Genomic DNA, 23,892 nt, shown 5'->3' on the forward strand with positions numbered 1-23,892 from the left:
TGTGAGTTGAGTGCATGTATTTTCCCGCCGCAGTCAGCAGTATTCCAAGTATTGCATGACGACCTGTACGACAACTGAGTTTGGACCAGGCGAACCGAAACGACAGGATGAACAGGGTGCTGCCCACGTGCATCGCAAGTCGAACCCGGAATTCCGGCGAGACGAGCCAACGCTTTGACCTCTAGGCTACCCGGGAGTCCCAGTGATTCCGAGTTGATAATCATCCGACAACTTTATACAGAAGGTTGAATCACCGTGCAGTCAGAAAGTGATATATTTTGTCTTATCCATGTTAATAGTTCCTTGATAGTTACAACAATATGTTTCTAGGATCCCAATTTCTCTCTGTAAATCAGCGGTGTCCTCCCCATTGGGAGTTGCAGTTGGCCCCTTTCTGTTAATTCTATATTTAAAATTGTCAATCAAAACTTGACGACCACCTCTCTGTGACTGAACATACTCAACCCCTTTGAATACCTGCCATTATGAAGAATGATGCTCTGATAACCGTTAGTACTTTTATACAATGAACACTAAGAACAATGTTTTGTTATTAAATTAACTTCGTTATCATTACCCGTATACAATGGTATGTGATCAAAGAAATAAAACCAATAATAGTTCATCCTATTGACTAAATACACAATAGGCAAAGAAGCCAGTTATATACAATCCTTATGAACATAAGAAAAGGATTAAGTAATTGTGAGATAGTTACATTAATCAACTTCACAGAAGAAGCCTGTGAGAAATAACAAGAGCTAATTAAGCTCAAACCAAACCATTTTTGTCAATAGGGGTGTAGGTTGTTTAAAATAATCTGTGGTAGGCCAAATGGGAAAGGTCATTTCTGTTTCTTTAGGCCATATGGGACGTAAGCCAAATGGGACGTAGGTCAATAGGGGATGCACCAAATCAGCGTGTCACAATTATGAATCACGTCATCAGCGAATAGTAAAACCAACAAATGTACTGTCTGGGTGTAACTGGATAACGTAACGACAAGAATGTCAATAGAGGCACTTAGAGTACACAGCCTTGGCGAACACCGACATCTTATTCAAACAAGTCTGAATGAAGATTAACATATCTTACACGATCTGAACGGTCCTTAGAATTGTTGTACGGAAACAGACGTCGTGGGCAAAAATACTCTACAATCTACTGTCTACAGCATTATCTGAATCATCAAATACCCAAACAGTGTCAAACATGGGGATGACAGCATCAGTGTGTGGATTTGCTCTGAAGCAGTCCCGTTTACAATCCTCCCAAACATAGAGGTAATCAACATGGAATGCACGTGCTACCGGTACGGAGTCACGTGACAGCGGTGAGCAGGCGAAGGCGACTCGCGCCTAACGGGATACATCAAAACGTGGACATGCATAAAGAAAACACTTCAAGGAATGACGTAACAGTATATGTAACACTCGACCCTTTCGTAGAAATAAATGTAAAATAACCTTTTCGAGTATCAGCCCTACAGCGACCATAAACAAAACAACATTTAGAGATGCAAACAGTTTCAGTCGGAATAAACCAAAGCGATTTAAGGCTTTGTCGCAAGAAAAACGCTACATATTGATAGAAGGTCTATAAATAATGTAGAACAATTATCAAAGTGTAGTCTTTCTCAAATATCATTATCTATAAAGTCTTTCTATCAAAGTTCGTACGTTGAAGACCTCGCCGAAGGGACATCACAACTCCTTGCAAGATATCAAGAAGTGATTCTTGGCCATTCCACACTAACACCGCTGTGTGATGAATCAGTGTCAGACTGGATAAGCCAGCATGCCCCCCAGATCTCTCCCGGGGAAAACAGGGCGTGGTCAGCTCCTGTCGATGAGCTCCATCAATAATACAAAATACACCAGTCACATGTGGAATGACGTAGATTTAATCAAAATAAGTTGAGAAACGGTCGGGTAGCCTAGTGGTTAAAGCGTTCGCTCGTCACGCCGAAGACCCGGGTTCGATTCCCGACATGGGTTCAATGTGTGAAGCCCATTTCTGGTGTCCCCAGCCGTGATATTGCTGGAATACTGCTAAAAGCGGCATAAAACCATACTCACTCACTCCCGTCATATAGCTGGAATATTTGCTCAGTGCGGCAACACTCACTCAGTCACTCAAACTGAAAAGCACAACAAAATGCATTTCGACTATATTGTTCCCCAAAATATGTTTCCAAGTTTTTACGCGAAACAGAGTACCTGACGATATCCAGGAAACTATTGCTACAATGTATAAATAATGTCTAAAATCATACCTTGTAAAATAGTCTTATGGCAGCTGCTTTGTCAAATGCATTCTACACATATGTCGACTTCGGTTATTTGAGTTGTTTGTTTGTTGTTTAAAACCTCACTCAGGAATATTCCAGCTCTATGACATCTGTCTGTAAATAATCGAGTCTGGACCAGACAATCCAGTGATTGATATCATGAGCATCGATCCACGCAATTTGAATACGATGACATGCATCAACCAAGTCTGACCGCCCAATCCATTGGTCTCCTCTTACGACAATGATGGTCGGCTGAAGAACGATTCTAACCCGGATCTTCAAGGGTCGAGCTGAAAACTGGAACTGAGTGTCCTGGTTACTATCAAGACACATCAAAGAAATAAAGTCTTGTCATAAGATAAAAAAAGAAAAAAAAAGAAAAAAAAAAAGTGTACGGCTATTTGAACAATGACTTATTTAACAAGGAAAGTGATATTGTTGCATCGATAACACGTACATATATACAGTGTGAAACCATTATTACTTAAGTTTCTTTCATGCCAAATGTAAGATAAAAAGTTAGGAAAAACACCATATGCAGTTTTGAATCTCTTTCACAGAAATCATTATTAAAATTGCGGGCAAAAGGAAGTTTCCACCCATAGTTGACGGTGTCTAAAAATGAAACATAATAGGAAAGGTGATAAAATAACATTGTAAATCATTTCAGATTGTAAATGTAGGTCTAGTCCCTCCACTAAGACATACTGACGCTTCAGGATATCATTTTTTTCAGGGTTTTGTGAATCTTTTCGATGGATGTCTGCAGCTGGTATTGCATTTATAAAAATGTTGTTTTGTAAAACGACAATGCGAGAAGTTAAAAATATATAGATTAGAATAATCGTTTGGCTAATCTGTGCTTAGAGCTTTGTCAGCAAATAATCCTTGTAGAAGGCCTGTCCGTGTGATCGCCAATACAGAGCAATACGTGTATATGCCTCCGCGAGGCGATGCCGTTCCGTGTTCTATCACCTGATGCTTTCTAAATAATATATGTACGCCCTGGGATAAGCATGCGGTGCCGTTAGGTCACAACATTTTCATAATCTAATCCTTGTCTAACATTTGTGACGAGCCACGACTGTTCAACGTGATCAACCTGCTGTAATCTTTCTAGCGTGCCCATGACCTGTCAACTTTGACCGTCAACCTTGACCACCGGAAGGTCATCACACGCAAGTTCCCGGATTAACGGTAGCAGATTGCTGAAAACAAGGTTATAGGGTAAGTTATTTTGTCAGTGTCATATGTACGACCGAGCCGTGATTTACACACTTTGTCGCTTCAGTTGTTTAACATATTCATGTACAAGCAACTTTTGTTTATAACTCTACGATCGAATCATTCTGAGATAAACAACAGCGATGTGAAGACCCGATCTACGTCGTATGTTATGAGCCTTGCTGCGTTGATCTGTCGATTTCAATAACCAAATGAGTGTTTCTGTTACCTGTCAAGTAAAAATAGTGATTGACATTTGTAAATATCAGTTGAGAGGAAGGGTACACATCTTCCAAAGACTGTCAGACAGTTGCATCTTGATGAAATAGACTGTATTTTGGGGAGGGACGATCGCACCAACCTAGGCGTGACCTATTTGAGATTGTTGGTGCATGCTTCAAGCAATTGCTTGTCAGTCGAAACCAGTACACATGTGGCAGGTTTCGTTAGATTGGTGTATTTAATCAGTTGTCTGAGAGTGATGGGAGTATCGAGGCTTCCCACATGTGGGGAGTCCCGTCTCAGAGTTTTTCTATGACAAGGGGTACACATGTTGCTAGCCACACACTGTGACCTACTTACGAGGTCAAGCAAGCCTCAGCTACGTGGTATAAATCTCAACCGATACATTCATTCAATGAAATATGTACTGTAGATTATCATATACAATTATGGTCGAATGGATCATTTGATGTAAAAAAATCGAGTGGATGTTTCCTTGTTTTTCAATAGATTGGGTATGGAGAATGGAGTTGGGAGAATGTATGACCTATATTGCTCCAGAGGTCAATATGCATGTATCCTATGGCATATAGGTACTGCGGTCTGGTCAGTGTGAGGGGTGTAGAATGGAGGGAAGTAATGGAGGGATGTTTCACAGGTGCCATGCCTTATATGGACTGTGGACAACCTCCTAGTTGATGTTCAAACTTCAACAAAGAACCAAATTTCAAGGAGTGTCATTGTGTTGATTGATGTGTCATTAGGTTTACAAATGTGAATCACACTCTCTGCTGAAGTATCAGCATGATTCCGATGTAGGCCTTGTGATAATCATGCTGTTTACAGTTCCCATGTATAAATAATCATATCCAAGTCTCCAAAAATCGGATGAAAATGTAGGACTATATTTCTGATTCTAACAATCAATTTGTTTGTTGTTTAACGCCGCACTCAGCAATATTCCAGCTATATGATGCGGTCTGTAAATAATCGAGTCTGGAGCAGACAATCCAGTGATTGACATCATGATCATCGATACACGCAATTGGGATACAATGACATGTATCAACCAAGTCAGCTAGCCTGACCACCAGATCCTGTTAGTCGCCTCTTACGACAAGCATAGTCGCTTCTTACAACAAGCATGGGTTGCTGAAGACCTATTCTACGTCCCTCTTCACAGGTCACAATCAATTTGTGTTTACAATTATTGAGATAGTCTCTCCATCTTCCATGTATGTTGACCTGTTTAGAATTATTCATGAGAGAGTTACTTTCTTTGAAAGTTCACAGTCGATGCCCTTTTACATAGAAACTTCATCAGTCTATTAAAGTTGTATGAAGTGATAAATCTTAATGTTCATTTTAATGAATTATGCACATGATTGAAATGGCTTAATCAGATTTAAAAAGAAGTATTTCTATTTTTGTTTCTGTTAATACGTTCTGTTCCAAGCTCAAATGTTGATGTAGAAGCAAAAACGGTCAGGATATTATTCTTAAGATTGTTGGAAAGTCCGAACAAGTGTGCACACTAGTGTTTACTGTGTGTTAAAATGCACATAACCACATGCACTGGGTTCCCGCTTTCTTCACGTCCTCCTAACTCCTGTTTACTAAGGGATCTGTTTAGCAGCATTATGTTATTTCAAACCAATGGAAACAGAAATAGATTTTATGAAGGACATTGTCAAAATAGATATGAACAGTATGTCAACATAGTGCAACCTAGCCCAATATTTGCAAGACAGGCCTCATTGCTGCAATAGTGAAGGCATGACCTTAAACTAACGTGCAGATTCGAGGACTTAATGTGCACCAGTTATATACACACTGACTGTGCAAGTATTTGTTATTTCCAAGAATTGACAAATGCACTTGACAACTGCTTGTAAGCATAAATCAGATTTTAATACAAGGCTCGTTTGATGGATTGTGTAAAATGTATCGGTCTCTGAGTTTTGTTTATCTTTCAGTGTTCGAAATTAACCATGGAGGTCTAATCATGACCAGTCACCCTATTGTGAAAGATTATTGCAGAATGCAGAAATGTCTTGACAGGGAACATGAAGGTTCTGTAATTAAGGTAGTTATCAAATCTTACAGTACAGTACAGTACAGTACAGTACAGTACAAAGTATACAAATTTGGCAGTACAGTGCAGTACATATGTCCTTTCCTGTCAAAACTAGGGCTGTTACGATTCACTCCCTTTTTCGGTGAATCGAACCATATCCCTTCATGAATTGAATTCGTTATTCGTGGTCATAAGAATCAAATATTTACTAAAAAAATAAAAAGACTGATTTTTACAAAAAATATCCATAAGAACTTATCATTAGCATACATAGATTTCTTCAAAGACAACAATCATATATATTATTTGACAGTATTGTGGTCACTGGTCATTGTTGCATTTGAGCAGATACAAGTACCTGGATAAATGCGGTATATAAACGTACAATAAAATAATAATAATCATTAACACTGTCAATCTCATTAAAATCAGATCTTAGTTTTCGCTACCGCTAAACAAAGATCTGAGGACATCCTATTACGGGTCACGTCAGAGCGACCTTTTCGCGAACTTTGACCGACCAATGAAATGACTGACAAGAAATCGACATTAGCCAATCAGAAGGCAGATTTCTCGAGCTTTACGACACTACTTTCACACTGGCGACTACGCTTTGAAACATATTTTGACGGATTCTCGATTTAAAAAACTGAAACTGATAAGAACACTCTTGAATGGCTTATGGATGGCCTATATTGTATGGATATAATCATAAAACCCGTAACTGACGTTCGGAATACCCCGTGTTAAATATTTCGTGGTTGCATGATTAGAAAACACATTCTGACTGTCACTTTCATGATCTGGTAAGTGATGCTCTGATTGGTTGGATGAAAGGTCGTTCTGACGTAAACCCTTAATGGGATGTCCTCAGATCTTTGTTTAATGATAGCGAGAACTAAGATCTGATTTTAATGAGATTGTAACACCGCAGCATGGTCAAACATTGTGAAATAATTTACTTTTTCACTGAATATAATAAAGAATACATCAACTGCTGACTTGTTACTGTATTCGTGAATAAATATTCGTATTCGCTACCCTATATTCGTGATACTGTCTTATTTGCCTCATCGTGTATTCATTGCAGCCTGAGTAAGGACCCTTTAAATTAATTATTGGGGGTCCCTTTAACCCCAACTTATGTAGATCTAGTAAAACCCTGTTATTGATTTTAGGAGTCCTTGAATTCAAGTGAAATATATAAGCATCAAAAGTATGCTTGTAAAGTAAATATTGTTTTTCTAATTAAGTGGATTTTGAAATTATTTTTTGGCAGATGAAGTTTCAAAGCAGCTGAAAGGCAAATATAATGTTACATATTTGTCAAACAGGAAGTTTGATGAAAGGTTTTTGTATTTGATCTGAAAGGTTACGAAACTTGGGATATTTGTGTCATTGTTCAACTTCTATTGTGTCTTTGAAATCATGTAGAACTCTTGGCCCCAGGTCGCATGTCATGCTGACTCTGGAATCACACACGCCACAACGAAGCTCCTAATTGGGTGGGTTGGTTGGTTGGTTTGTTGTTTAATGCCGCACTCAGTGATATTCCAGCAATATGACGGCGGTCTGTAAATAATCGAGTCTGAACCAGACAATCCAGTGATTGATATCATGAGCATCGATCCATGCAATTGGTATCCATGACATGCATCAACCAAGTCAGTGAGCCTGACCATCCGATCCCGTTAGTCGCCTTTTAAGACCTTTTACGGCAAGCATGGGTTGCTGAAGACCTATTCCACCCCGGCGTCTTCACGGGGCTCCTAATTGGGACACTTCATTGTGGCTGTAGTGTTTAAGATTAAGCTTGAAAGTCAAAGGGTAGTTTTCATACCCTCATTGTGACAATTAAAGATTCACGTGGTCCGTAGACTCCAATATTGTAGCAACCAACTTCAAGGACCTAGGGGGGTCACGGGTGGCCTAGTCGTCTAAGGCGCCGCGATTCGCTGTGCAGATTTGCATCCCTTGGGTGCGCCAGAAACCTATGATTGTGGGTTCGAATCCCAGTTCGCCTCGATTATGTTTCTAGGTTTGTCAGCACCATACCCGTGCTGGTGGGTTTCACCGAAGTGGTAAACGTCTGAGACCAGCATCACTTGGGGCTTTCCTCCCACATTAAGCTGACACGCCGCGATATAACTGGAATATTGTTAAAAGCGGTGTTAAACCATACTCACTCACTCACTGTATTATTTCAACCAGATCAAGACATGTTTGGCTCATATTTTTTGTGATATTTTAATATCTATAATGCCTGAACGGAGGCAGGTAACTTTGAAGATGGGCAGGCAACACATATAAATAATGAAAAAAATGTTTCCACAAGTACTCGGGAGTCCTTAACCCTCCATCCACATCACTGCAGTGTCACATGACAGCAAGATGGAGGATGCCTTGGTTGGGAACGGACACCAACAATAGACAAAAGTGTTCAGTCAGTGAGCGTATATATATATACTTTCCATAGTGTTATTATTGAGCATCATTGTTACTATGGTAATGACTGATGATGGTTTATGCAGTGTTGCTATCTATCACCTGGCATGATATAGATTACTGTTGCATGTCCTCAGGTAGGCTAACATCTATTATCATCCAAAACTGGCTCCCACAGGAGATATCCTAGGATGAGATCAAGCGATATCTACACTGTAGATATCGCTGCAATGAAATTACATCACAATGCTTTGCAGACCATTGTGACATCACTGGTTACCATGACGTCACAATCAAATGACATCACTAATGGCTCTGCTACTGAAGCTGTTAGCAGTACTTTTTACACTGAAGACACTGCTAATTACTGTCTCCAAATTGAAAAAGTTGGAAGAATGATGTTGGATGATAATAAAATCTCACCCTCGGGTCTTTTGACATCAAATATATCAACACTCGTTGATAAAAGTGGCAAAAATCCTTGACAAGCCTCGGAATTTTCCACTTTTATCAACTCGTGTTGATATATTTGATATAAAAAAAAACTCGGGTGATATTCTCTATGTCTCTGAAATGAACATATTTTGTAGAAAAAACAGTTGTTAAATTATAGTTATAAAATATAATAAATAGAAGCCCAGAGATTTTCTTCATTTCCTGATACTGCAGTAATCTAGACTTGCTAAACATTATAGACTTACATGGGCTGTATTGGATATATTTGTTTCAGGGTCTGTATGACAGACTAATCCTGAGGAGTCAGTCATTATTAGTTTTTGGAAATTCTGTTTGTTTGTTTGTTCTTTAATGCCACACTCAGCAATATTCCAGCTATATGACGGCGGTCTGTAAGTAATCGAGTCTGGGCCAGACAGTCCAGTGATTGACATCATGAGCATCGATCCACGCAGTTGGGATACGATGACATGCATCAACCAAGACAGTGAGTCTGACCACGGTATCCCATTAGTCACCCCTTACGACAAGCATAGTCACCCCTTACGACAAGCATAGTCGCCCCTTACGACAAGCATAGTCACCCCTTACTACAAGCATAGTCGCCCCTTACGACAAGCATAGTCGCCCCTTACGACAAGCATAGTCACCCCTTACGACAAGCATAGTCACCCCTTACTACAAGCATAGTCGCCCCTTACGACAAGCATAGTCGCCCCTTACGACAAGCATAGTCACCCCTTACGACAAGCATAGTCACCCCTTACGACAAGCATAGTCACCCCTAACGACAAGCATAGTCACCCCTTACTACAAGCATAGTCACCCCTTACTACAAGCATAGTCACCCCTTACGACAAGCATAGTCACCCCTTACTACAAGCATAGTCACCCCTTACTACAAGCATAGTCGCCCCTTACGACAAGCATAGTCGCCCCTTACGACAAGCATAGTCGCCCCTTACGACAAGCATAGTCGCCTTTTACGGCAAGCACGGGTTACTGAAGACCTATTCTGTCACAGATCTTCACGTGTTTGAAAATTCTGATTGACAAATGAATGTTGGAGGTCAGTTGGCCATGTTTTGCTCAATGTATGTATTATGACGGAGGACGTTGACAAGTGACATTGTAAGCCAATAATGGCGGCAAGTAGAACCGTTGAGCACACTGGAGAGTTAGCTCTGGTTTGAGAGTAGTTGGAGGGGGGACCATGCCCGGCAGCTCAGACTCCTGAGATTATCCCGAGCTTTGTTTCCGCTGTCTTCTAAGGCATAAGACTTTTTTCGAAATATATGCCTCTGTTCACCCAGCAGTGAATGGGTACCTGGTAGGGTGAGATTGTTATATGACTTCACCCAGCAGTGAATGGGTACCTGGGAGGGTGAGATGGTTATATGACTGTTCACCCAGCAGTGAATGGATACCTGGTAGGGTGAGATGGTTATATGACTGTTCACCCAGCAGTGAATGGGTACCTGGTAGGGTGAGATGGTTATATGACTGTTCACCCAGCAGTGAATGGGTACCTGGGAGGGTGAGATGGTTATATGACTGTTCACCCAGCAGTGAATGGGTACCTGGTAGGATGAGATGGTTATATGACTGTTCACCCAGCAGTTAATGGGTACCCGGTAGGGTGAGATGGTTATATGACTGTTCACCCAGCAGTGAATGGGTACCTGGAAGGATGAGATGGTTATATGACTTCACCCAGCAGTTAATGGGTACCCGGAAGGATGAGATGGTTATATGACTGTTCACCCAGCAGTGAATGGGTACCTGGTAGGGTGAGATGGTTATATGACTGTTCACCCAGCAGTGAATGGGTACCTGGTAGGGTGAGATGGTTATATGACTGTTCACCCAGCAGTGAATGGGTACCTGGTAGGATGAGATGGTTATATGACTGTTCACCCAGCAGTTAATGGGTACCCGGTAGGGTGAGATGGTTATATGACTGTTCACCCAGCAGTGAATGGGTACCTGGAAGGATGAGATGGTTATATGACTTCACCCAGCAGTTAATGGGTACCCGGAAGGATGAGATGGTTATATGACTGTTCACCCAGCAGTGAATGGGTACCTGGGAGGGTGAGATGGTTATATGACTGTTCACCCAGCAGTGAATGGGTACCTGGGAGGGTGAGATGGTTATATGACTGTTCACCCAGCAGTGAATGGGTACCTGGTAGGATGAGATGGTTATATGACTGTTCACCCAGCAGTTAATGGGTACCCGGTAGGGTGAGATGGTTATATGACTGTTCACCCAGCAGTGAATGGGTACCTGGAAGGATGAGATGGTTATATGACTTCACCCAGCAGTTAATGGGTACCCGGAAGGATGAGATGGTTATATGACTTCACCCAGCAGTGAATGGGTACCTGGGAGGGTGAGATGGTTATATGACTGTTCACCCAGCAGTGAATGGGTACCTGGTAGGGTGAGATTGTTATATGACTGTTCACCCAGCAGTGAATGGGTACCTGGTAGGGTGAGATGGTTATATGACTTCACCCAGCAGTGAATGGGTACCTGGGAGGGTGAGATGGTTATATGACTGTTCACCCAGCAGTGAATGGGTACCTGGTAGGATGAGATGGTTATATGACTGTTCACCCAGCAGTTAATGGGTACCTGGTAGGGTGAGATGGTTATATGACTGTTCACCCAGCAGTGAATGGGTACCTGGTAGGGTGAGATGGTTATATGCCTGTTAAGCTTTTAGCACCTCATAAGGCAGCTTGGGTTTTATACTCCCTAGGGAGCAGAGAATGAAATGCAGGTCACTCTTGTGAATCCCAGAATTATGCAGGTCACTTTGTGCATCCATGATCAGGAAGACGAGCAGGAAAGAGTGATTTGACGGTAGTCATGTCTATTTCCAAAATGTATTACTTTTAGCTTATGACCAATTTTCATATTAGTGTCTTAAAACTAACTAAACATACTATCACCCCCCCCCACACACACACACACACACACACCCCACACACACACCCCACCCCACTCCTCCCACCCATTATTTGTTGACCAAAGTTTTGAAAATATTTTTTCCTAATCATCAGGTATAAATGTCAGGAAGCAATTTTTGTGTGCAGATGTTTGGATTCTTTTGGAAATGACAGCTGCATTGAGCCGCAGTGACGGAGTTGCTGATATGTGAAAATCAATAACGCCGTGGTAAAAACAGTTTTAGATGACACATTGTCATGAGAGAAACGTGAAAATGCTGTGTAAGACATGTGGGATGCTTGTCACGGCTGTAACTGTAAGACCGTCTTTGATAGGTATTTAGAAGCTGGAAGAACATGAATACATGACACTTTTTTTAGATAGCAACTTTTTTATTGTTTGTCATGATGTTTCAGAGCTACGTCTTGCTCCTTCATCAGGTGAATGCCTCAAGATGCTATCCCCCAAAGCTGTAAGACAGTTTAGCAGTACTCACTCCCTGGCTGATCCAAGCCGTGGGAATTTGTGGATCTCAAATTGTTTATTGGATATTTGCATTTGGCATTTTGTGGTGAGGATTAAACTGAAAGGAATTAAGTAGAAAAAAATGCTCTTGATGTAAGCCATTGGTAATATTAACTACACTATTGGTTGAACTTTGACCCCTGTCTCACCGTCCAAGGTCGCTTATGAGGGCCTACGGATATAGCCTATCTATCATCCAACTTCTTAAATACATAAAAATTAGCCAAATGCCTAGAACACCTGCTGAAATTCTCCTTATACTTAAACTTTACGCAGCTGGATGTAAGTCCAAATGCAAGAGCATCCAACATGCCCTATCATATGACGGCTTTCAACAAGTGTTTATCACAGTATCCACTCTCTGCTTTCAGCACTTTTGGCAAGAAAAACATTTCCTTTGTGAAGATGACAAAAGCCCTGCTATAAACTACCTACGCCTGTCAAAGATCAATGGCCTGATCACTGCCATAGGTTTTTATTATCCCCCAACTCTCCAGAGGTCACGACCCCGTGGTATCACAGAGAGTGACCCAGTTCATGCCATGTTATGAAGTCCAGTGGTGACCGCCCCAGGCTGGTAATGGGCAGTCAGAAAGGCAAAACATGATTCACCAAGTAGCTGCCCACTAGCTTCAGGGCATTCTCACCTGTCACCCACAGCCGCACACCAGAAGGGGGGGGGGGGGGGGGGGGGTAAGGGGGAGGGAGGTTCTCAGCGAAGGCTTACAGGCAGTGTTGTGCTCTTGTGTTGTGTGGGGCGTTGGGTTCCATTCCCCATATGGGTACAATATATGAAGTCCATTTCTGGTGTCCCGAGCCGTGATATTGCTGGAATATTTCTTAAAGCGCGTAAAACCTCACTCACTCACTCACTCACTCACTCACTCACTCACTCACTCACTCACTCACTCACTCACTCACTCACTCACTCACTCACTCACTCACTCACCCACTTACTCACTCACTCACTCACTCTTGTGTTGTGGTGAGAGTATAACTTTATATCACATGTAGTGTTGTGTAGAGAGTGATGCTTTATATCACATGCAGTGTTGTGGTGTAGAGAGTACCGCTTTATATCACATGTAGTGTTGTGGTGTGAAGAGTATCACTATAGTATATATCACATGCAGTGTTGTGGTGTAGAGAGTATCACCTCATATCACATGCAGTGTTGTGGTGTAGAGAGTATCACTTCATATCACATGTGTTGTGTAGAGAGTATCACATGTAGTATTGTGGTGCGAAGAGTATCCCTTTATATCATATGCAGTGTTGTAGTGTAGAGAGTATCACTATATATCACATGCAGTGTTTTGTAGAGAATATCACTTTATATCACATGCAGTGATGTGTAGAGAGTATCACTTTATATCACATGCAGTGTTGTGTAGAGAGTATCACTTTATATCACATGTAGTGTTGTGGTGTAGAGAGTATCACTTTATATCACATGCAGTGTTGTGTAGAGAGTATCACTTTATATCACATGCAGTGTTGTGTAGAGAGTATCACTTTATATCACATGCAGTGTTGTGTAGAGAGTATCACTTTATATCACATGCAGTGTTGTGTAGAGAGTATCACTTTATATCACATGCAGTGTGGTGTAGAGAGTATCACTTTATATCACATGCAGTGTTGTGGTGGGAAGAGTATCACTTTATATCACATGCAGTGTTGTGTAGAGAGTATCACTTTATATCACATGTAGTGTTGTGGTGTAGAGAGTATCACTTTATATCACATGCAGTGTTGTGTAGAGAGTATCACTTTATATCACATGCAGTGTTGTGTAGAGAGTATCACTTTATATCACATGCAGTGTTGTGTAGAGAGTATCACTTTATATCACTTTCATTGTTGTGGTGGGAAGAGTATCACTTTATGTCACATACAGTGTTGTTGTGTAGAGAGTATCACTTTATATCACATGCAGTGTTGTGTAGAGAGTATCACTTTATATCACATGCAGTGTTGTGTAGAGAGTATCACTTTATGTCACATACAGTGTTGTTGTGTAGAGAGTATCACTTCATATCACATGTAGTGTTGTGTAGAGAGTATCACTTTATATCACATGCAGTGTTGTGTAGAGAGTATCACTATATATCACATGTAGTGTAGTGTAGAGAGTATCACTTCATATCACATGTAGTGTAGTGTAGAGAGTATCACTTTATATCACATGTAGTGTAGTGTAGAGAGTATCACTTCATATCACATGTAGTGTAGTGTAGAGAGTATCACTATATATCACATGCAGTGTTGTGTAGAGAGTATCACTATATATCACATGCAGTGTTGTGTAGAGAGTATCACTTTATATCACATGTAGTGTTGTGTAGAGAGTATCACTTTATATCACATGTAGTGTTGTGTAGAGAGTATCACTTTATATCACATGTAGTGTTGTGTAGAGAGTATCACTTTATATCACATGTAGTGTTGTGTAGAGAGTATCACTTTATATCACATGTAGTGTTGTGTAGAGAGTATCACTTTATATCACATGTAGTGTTGTGTAGAGAGTATCACTTTATATCACATGCAGTGTTGTGGTGTAGAGAGTATCACTATATATCACATGCAGTGTTGTGGTGTAGAGAGTATCACTATATATCACATGCAGTGTTGTTGTGTAGAGAGTATCACTTTATATCACATGCAGTGTTGTGGTGTAGAGAGTATCACTATATATCACATGCAGTGTTGTAGTGTAGAGAGTATCACTATATATCACATGCAGTGTTGTGGTGTAGAGAGTATCACTATATATCACATACAGTGTTGTTGTGTAGAGAGTATCGCTTTATATCACATGTAGTGTTGTGTAGAGAGTATCACTTTATATCACATGTAGTGTTGTTGTGTAGAGAGTATCACTTTATATCACATGCAGTGTTGTGGTGTAGAGAGTATCACTATATATCACATGCAGTGTTGTGGTGTAGAGAGTATCACTATATATCACATGCAGTGTTGTGGTGTAGAGAGTATCACTATATATCACATACAGTGTTGTTGTGTAGAGAGTATCACTATATATCACATGCAGTGTTGTGGTGTAGAGAGTATCACTATATATCACATGCAGTGTTGTGGTGTAGAAAGTATCACTATATATCACATACAGTGTTGTTGTGTAGAGAGTATCGCTTTATATCACATGTAGTGTTGTGTAGAGAGTATCACTTTATATCACATGTAGTGTTGTGTAGAGAGTATCACTTTATATCACATGTAGTGTTGTGTAGAGAGTATCACTTTATATCACATGCAGTGTTGTGGTGTAGAGAGTATCACTATATATCACATGCAGTGTTGTGGTGTAGAGAGTATCGCTTTATATCACATGTAGTGTTGTGTAGAGAGTATCACTTTATATCACATGTAGTGTTGTGTAGAGAGTATCACTTTATATCACATGTAGTGTTGTGTAGAGAGTATCACTTTATATCACATGCAGTGTTGTGTAGAGAGTATCACTTTATATCACATGTAGTGTTGTGTAGAGAGTATCACTTTATATCACATGCAGTGTTGTGGTGTAGACCAGAACCACTTTCCCCATCACATGATCAGAACCACTTTCCCCATCACATGATCAGAACCACTTTCCCCATCACATGATCAGAACCACTTTCCCCATCACATGACCAGAACCACTTTCCCCATCACATGACCAAGGACCACTTTCCCCCATCACATGGTAATGCATTGTTAAGTAGTCATCACTCCCGCATGTCCATCACACGACCAGGCCAGGGGTCTGACGAGCCTCCTTCATCACCCTCCTACACACTCACCCAGGAGCCCATCTCTTCCTCCCACAGCATTCCCTGCTCCGAGAGCCAGGAGTTGAAGCATGTGTGGTGACCTCATTCTGGCAGCTGACCTCTGACCTGCCCTGATTGGTCAGTGGCGAGAGGAGGGTTGGGTCTGTGGTCTGTATTCAGCAGGCAGGTATTGATCATGGGGAGAGAGGATTTAATTAGGAAATGGCTCGGACAGCCACAAAGCCCTGCTTCATTTCACAGACTGATTGAATGGTCAAAATTTTGTTTACAGATATGGCATCTCTCCTTCCCTTCACAGATGAAATTAGGGCTGAATGACAGTGGCATGTTGGAGGTGGGGCACATTAATTGTCATCTGTCATTAATGATACTTACAAAGATAAGCTGAAGGGGGGGTCGGGGCGGGGAGGGGGGTCGGGGTGGGCGGGGACAGGGAGGTGTTCTGCTGTTGATGGTGTACAAACAAGCCAGATATAAGCAGCAGCCATTGCAGATGGTAGTGAGTGAGTATGAGTTAATGATGCTTTTAGCAAGATTCTAGCAATATCACAGAGACTATCCAGCAATATCACAGAGACTATCCAGCAATATCACAGAGACTATCCAGCAATATCACAGAGACTATCCAGCAATATCACAGAGACCATCCAGCAATATCACAGAGACTATCCAGCAATATCACAGAGACTATCCAGCAATATCACAGACTATCCAGCAATATCACAGAGATTATCCAGCAATATCCAGGCCTCAGGCCAACAGTACAAGGGAGAGTGTGAAAATAACATGAAGCAATTATTACCAACGTTATTTCTTGAATGTTAAGGATAGATTGTGTTGCTGAACAAGCCTTTCATTAAGGACACACTTCAGGGTAATTTGGCGACACAATGCAGGGTAATTTGGCAACACAATGCAGGGTAATTTGCCGACACACTTCAGGGTAATTTGGCGACAGACACGCTTCAGGGTCACTTGGCAACACACTTCAGGGTAATTTGGCGACACACTACAGGGTAATCTGGTGACACACTACAGGGTAACTTGGTGACACATTTCAGGGTAACTTGGCGACACACTACAGGGTAACTTGGCAACACATTGCAGGGTAATATGGCGACACACAACAGGGTAACTTGGTTACACACTACAGGGTAACTTGGCGACACATTTCAGGGTAACTTGGCGACATACTACAGGGTAACTTGGCGACACACTACAGGGTAACTTGGCGACACACTACAGGGTAACTTGGCGACACACTACAGGGTAACTTGGCGACACACTACAGGGTAACTTGGCGACATACTACAGGGTAACTTGGCAACACACTACAGGGTAACTTGGCAACACACTACAGGGTAACTTGGCGACACACTACAGGGAAACTTGGCGACACACTACAGGGTAACTTGGCGACACACTGCAGGGTAACTTGGCGACACACTACAGGGAAACTTGGCGACACACTACAGGGTAACTTGGCGACACACTACAGGGTAACTTGGCGACACACTGCAGGGTAACTTGGCGACACACTACAGGGTAACTTGGCGACACACTGCAGGGTAACTTGGCGACACACTACAGGGAAACTTGGCGACACACTACAGGGTGACTTGGCGACACACTACAGGGTGACTTGGCGACACACTGCAGGGTAACTTGGCGACACACTACAGGGTAACTTGGCGACACACTACAGGGAAACTTGGCGACACACTACAGGGTAACTTGGCAACACACTGCAGGGTAACTTGGCGACACACTACAGGGTAACTTGGCGACACACTGCAGGGTAACTTGGCGACACACTGCAGGGTAACTTGGCGACACACTACAGGGTTATTAGGTGTGAGAATCGTGCTTGTGTTTCACCTCATTTCCAGGTGTCAGGTTTCCAGATGATATTTAGCAAGTGCACAATGCTTGCTCCCTCCCTCCCTCCCTCCCTCCCTCCTTCCCCCACACTCACTCACTCACTCACTCACTCACATGGGAGTGCTGGGACATTGCTTAAAGTGGCGCAAAACATTACTCACTGTATTCAGGTGCTCTTAATCTCATACTCAGGGCTTGAGTTGGCTGTATAAAACATGCTTTTTATTTCTACAACTCCAGTGATAGAAACTAACATTTCGAGTCCACATGTCCTTATAATGGTAGCAAGACCCTTAAACATAGCTGCTTCAAGTGCATGTTAAACAAATTCAAATTTGTGCCTGTCAAACACTAAATACTCTCCCTTATAACAACAATCTTTGAACACACTCAATACTTCTAAACACTGTGTACCACACTGCATCACTAGTCCCACTTGTGTGTGTTATTTGTCATCCTTTCTTGGGCATGACGTCAACAAACTAAGGTTTTTTCAAGATTATGTGCACATCCTATTATGTTTTACAGCATTAGTTTTTTTTTATTTATTTGGTTTTTTTTATTTAGTCATGTACAACAGGATACAGATACAGTGGAATAACAGTACAAATTCATGTATCAAGGTAATTCGCAAAAGGATGTGGTACGGAAGAGGCGCAAGGCATAATCCACAGCATGGTACAGATGAAGGCATATTTATGTATACATTTAAGAAGGTGTGGTATTTATGGTACATCAAATTATGTTGCAAGCATCAAGTGAATAAGTTATTTTACACTTTGAGTAAACAAAGCCTATTTTCTGTTAAAGGCAAAGAAGTAATTATTTCTATGTGCAATATGATATTCAACGTCATAGATACTTCTTATTGTGTTCTTGAAAGCAACAAAGTCAACATTTTCATTCTTAATACACTGGACGAGGATAAATCTTTTAGCAGCTACAATCAAATGGTTAATTAATACATCAGAGGTACCAAAAAGGAGCTCGTTGTCAGTTATATGAATTTTTCTATGCAAAATATGAGTCAAGTAAATACAGAAATCTGACCCAAAATTCTTAACAACATGACATTAAAGATAAACATGAAAAACATTTTCTTTGTGAGTATGACACATAGAACATTCATCGTTATCAATAAGTTTCATTCTTAATAACTCACGTTTAGTAAATATTACTTTATGAATAAATCTAAACTGGAAGTCCCTGAGTTTTGTGTCCCTTAACCCATGGCAATATACACTCAATATTTGTTTCCATGGAAAAGAACATCCTAGCTGATTTTCCCATTTCAAACAAGATTAAGGGAGAGGGAGGGAATTCCCTATCAGTTTATTATAAAAAACTTTTCTTCCTTTAATAGAACGTGTAGTTTTACAGCATTAGTTATTTAAAATCATGACACTGTCATCACAGATCTGACATACAAGTAGTCAGTTTATACACCCATGTTTCATCTTTGATAAATTTGTGGGACAAGAATACAATTGTTTTTGTCTGGTGCAACTAGGTTTTCATGTCAAGGTGCACCTAGTGCAAGTTAAATGAAGTTCCTTAAATCAAACCCTGATACTGGGGCAAATCTACCCCCCACAAACATTCTTGTAAGCAAGTTGTTGGTTAACTTGATCCACGGAGGCGCTGGTGGTAGCCCATTTATGTTTAAGTGACAAGTGTGAGTTGAAGAAGAGGTAAGACGGACCGGAATGTGGTAGATGACGAAGTTGTTGCAGTTACCGTCGGTGAGGCAGTATGACCTGGTCGTGTTGACACAACAGACGCAGTACATTCAACCTGGCGGTGGGATCCCTCAACCGATCTATGGCAATCATCTCCATCGCCAAGGGGGATTGTTTATTTGACAAAACTTCTTAAATATGGCCACTGTTTGAAACATTTCCAAGGATTGATCTGTCTGTATAGACTGCTTGTGGTTTCAGTTTTCAGATTCCCTCGTTAATCATGTAGGAACTCTGCAACACATTTGGTGTGTGGAGCCAAGAGCGCGGTGACAGGGGACAATTGTGTTGGAGTGGAGGTAGTACATGACCCTTGTCGGGAAGCTGACGTTGGAATTAAGCATGATGGATCCTTGTCAAAAGCCTCGTGAAACAACTCGAAGATTAAAGGGATCGAAGGATGGGGGGGGGGAGGGGGGGGGGGGGGGGGGACTTAGTTTTTAACACTGTACAACATTATGCAATGACTCATCATCAAGTGGACGTTGTATCGATACAATGCGATATGTACACACATATTAGATGGGCAGATGCTATGAAGTGAATTTTAAAATGCTATTTTCTGAAGTTATTAGTGAGCAAGTCTCATCTTATCTGGCTGTTTGTGAATTGCCTTGTGTTTAACCTCGCCTTCAGTGTTAAGAACTCAAAGATTTTAAAACCCTTATTGACATTGGCCCTGTATACAAGACTAATGATGTTTTGCATGCATTGTCATGCTGTTTTATATACCTGTAATGCATCTTACTGAGATGCCAGTCTTGTTACAGGGGATGTCAGTCTAGTTACTGGGGATGCCAGTCTAGTTACAGGGGATGCCAGTCTAGTTACAGGGGATGCCAGTCTAGTTACAGGGGATGCCAGTCTAGTTACTGGGGATGCCAATCTTGTTACAGGGGATGCCAGTCTAGTTACAGGGGATGTCAGTCTAGTTACAGGGGATGTCAGTCTAATTACAGGGGATGCCAATCTTGTTACAGGGGATGTCAGTCTAGTTACTGGGGATGCCAGTCTAGTTACAGGGGATGCCAGTCTCATTACACGGGATGCCAATCTAGTTACAGGGAATGTCAGTCTAATTACAGGGGATGCCAATCTTGTTACAGGGGATGCCAGTCTAGTTACAGGGGATGTCAGTCTAGTTACAGGGGATGTCAGTCTAATTACAGGGGATGCCAATCTTGTTACAGGGGATGCCAGTCTAGTTACTGGAGATCCCAGTCTAGTTACAGGGGATGCCAGTCTAGTTACAGGGGATGTCAGTCTAGTTACAGGGGATGCCAATCTAGTTACAGGGGATGCCAGTCTAGTTACAGGGGATGCCAATCTAGTTACAGTGGATGTCAGTCTAATTACAGGGGATGCCAATCTAGTTACAGGGGATGCCAGTCTAGTTACTGGAGATCCCAGTCTAGTTACAGGGGATGCCAGTCTAGTTACAGGGGATGTCAGTCTAGTTACAGGGGATGCCAGTCTTGTTACAGGGGATGCCAATCTAGTTACAGGGGATGTCAGTCTAGTTACTGGGGATGCCAGTCTAGTTACAGGGGATGCCAGTCTTGTTACAGGGGATGCCAATCTAGTTACAGGGGATGTCAGTCTAGTTACTGGAGATCCCAGTCTAGTTACAGGGGATGCCAGTCTAGTTACAGGGGATGTCAGTCTAGTTACAGGGGATGCCAGTCTAGTTACAGGGGATGTCAGTCTAGTTACAGGGGATGCCAGTCTAGTTACAGGGGATGCCAGTCTAGTTACAGGGGATGCCAGTCTTGTTACAGGGGATGCCAGTATTGTTACAGGGGATGCCAGTCTCATTACACGGGATGCCAGTCTTGTTACAGGGGATGCCAGTCTCATTACACGGGATGTCAGTCTAGTTACAGGGGATGCCAGTCTTGTTACAGGGGATGCCAATCTAGTTACACGGGATGTCAGTCTAGTTACTGGGGATGCCAGTCTAGTTACAGGGGATGCCAGTCTTGTTACAAGGGATGCCAATCTAGTTACAGGGGATGTCAGTCTTGTTACAGGGGATGCCAGTCTTGTTACAGGGGATGCCAGTCTCATTACACGGGATGCCAGTCTTGTTACAGGGGATGCCAATCTTGTTACAGGGGATGTCAGTCTAGTTACTGGGGATGCCAGTCTAGTTACTGGGGATGCCAGTCTAGTTACAGGGGATGTCAGTCTAGTTACAGGGGATGCCAGTCTAGTTACTTGATCCTGCTCTGAAATATTTATGGTCCAGAAGTTTTCATGCGTTTTGATGTAAATATGTTTATCATGATACCTATTGTATCGTAACCTTTAAATTGTGATACATATTACATCGTATCGTGACCTTGCTGTGTTGGTTCACCCCAAGCAAACCAGAGAGACTATAGGTTTTGTTTGTTTGTTTGTTTGTTTAACGCTGCACTCAGCAATATTACAGTTTTAATATGGCAAGCTGTAAATAATCAAGTCCGGACCAGACAATCCAGTGAATGATTTCATGCACAAGAACCAAGTGATGAGAGGTAAATGTGTATGACATTTTGTGATAAGCAGCATTAACATTGACAACAACAAGGGTAAGCAAGCCAGATGTACAGGAGGATAACAAATAGCACACAGGTAATGATGTCCAAGGGTAAGCAAGCCAGATGTACAGTAAGGATAACAAATAGCACACAGGTAATGATGTCCAAGGGTAAGCAAGCCAGATGTACAGTAAGGATAACAAATAGCGCACAGGTAATGATGTCCAAGGGTAAGCAAGCCAGATGTACAGTAAGGATAACAAATAGCACACAGGTAATGATGTCCAAGGGTAAGCAAGCCAGATGTACAGTAAGGATAACAAATAGCACACAGGTAATGATGTCCAAGGGTAAGCAAGCCAGATGTACAGTAAGGATAACAAATAGCACACAGGTAATGATGTCCAAGGGTAAGCAAGCCAGATGTACAGTAAGGATAACAAATAGCACACAGGTAATGATGTCCAAGGGTAAGCAAGCCAGATGTACAGTAAGGATAACAAATAGCACACAGGTAATGATGTCCAAGGGTAAGCAAGCCAGATGTACAGTAAGGATAACAAATAGCACACAGGTAATGATGTCCAAGGGTAAGCAAGCCAGATGTACAGTAAGGATAACAAATAGCACACAGGTAATGATGTCCAAGGGTAAGCAAGCCAGATGTACAGTAAGGATAACAAATAGCACACAGGTAATGATAAGGATTAAGGATAAGGATTTAGTATCAAACAGTTGTGACAAGCTAAAATAGCCTATTGCAATAAACCAGAAGTTGTTATCCATAAAGTTGGTTATTTGATACATCAGACAGGACAAGGTTCTCTTGCACAATAGTCCTCAGACAGGACAAGATTCCCTTCCACAATAGTCCTCAGACAGGACAAGGTTCCCTTGCACAATAGTCCTCAGACAGGACAAGGTTCCCTTGCACAATAGTCCTCAGACAGGACAAGGTTCCCCTGCACAATAGTCCTCAGACAGGACGAGGTTCCCTTGCACAATAGTCCTCAGACAGGACGAGGTTCCCTTGCACAATAGTCCTCAGACAAGGTTCCCTTGCACAATAGTCCTCAGACAGGACAAGATCCCCATGCACAATAGTCCTCAGACAGGACAATGTTCCCTTGCACAAAAGTCCTCAGACAGGACAAGGTTCCCCTTCACAATAGTCCTCAGACAGGACAATGTTCCCTTGCACAAAAGTCCTCAGACAGGACAAGGTTCCCCTTCACAATAGTCCTCAGACAGGACAAGGTTCCCCTTCACAATAGTCCTCAGACAGGACAATGTTCCCTTGCACAAAAGTCCTCAGACAGGACAATGTTCCCTTGCACAATAGTCCTCAGTCAGGACAAGGTTCCCTTGCACAATAGTCCTCAGACAGGACAAGGTTCCCTTGCACAGTAGTCCTCAGACAGGACAAGGTTCCCTTGCACAATAGTCCTCAGACAGGACAAGGTTCCCCTACACAGTAGTCCTCAGACAGGACAAGGTTCCCTTGCACAGTAGTCCTCAGACAGGACAAGGTTCCCCTTCACAATAGTCCTCAGACAGGACAAGGTTCCCCTTCACAATAGTCCTCAGACAGGACAATGTTCCCTTGCACAAAAGTCCTCAGACAGGACAATGTTCCCTTGCACAATAGTCCTAAGACAGGACAAGGTTTCCTTGCACAATAGTCCTCAGACAAGACGAGGTTCCCTTGCACAATAGTCCTCAGACAGGACAATGTTCCCTTGCACAAAA

The 23,892-nt window shown here is 42.0% G+C and overlaps 2 protein-coding genes across 2 annotated transcripts in view; both read left to right on the plus strand.

Moving 5' to 3' along the window:
• Window positions 1–3,417: 3,417 nt before the first annotated feature.
• LOC124113487 (nuclear receptor ROR-alpha A-like) overlaps window positions 3,418–23,892 on the plus strand; it is a 129,139-nt gene continuing 108,664 nt past the window's right edge. Inside the window, exon 1 of the mRNA XM_046473851.2 lies at window positions 3,418–3,520. The gene's annotated coding sequence lies outside the window, so the exon portion shown is untranslated. The remainder of the gene's footprint in view (window positions 3,521–23,892) is intronic.
• LOC125380899 (trimeric autotransporter adhesin AtaA-like) lies at window positions 15,946–22,237 on the plus strand. The gene is made up of 2 exons (XM_048396657.1): window positions 15,946–16,076; window positions 20,381–22,237. The coding sequence occupies exons 1-2, from the start codon at window positions 15,946–15,948 to the stop codon at window positions 21,840–21,842; spliced, it is 1,593 nt and encodes a 530-aa protein (XP_048252614.1). The 3' UTR covers window positions 21,843–22,237.

This window comes from Haliotis rufescens, unplaced genomic scaffold (assembly GCF_023055435.1).
Source record: "Haliotis rufescens isolate VD_foot unplaced genomic scaffold, xgHalRufe1.0.p SCAF_16, whole genome shotgun sequence".
NCBI classification, from domain to species: Eukaryota; Metazoa; Mollusca; class Gastropoda; order Lepetellida; family Haliotidae; genus Haliotis; species Haliotis rufescens.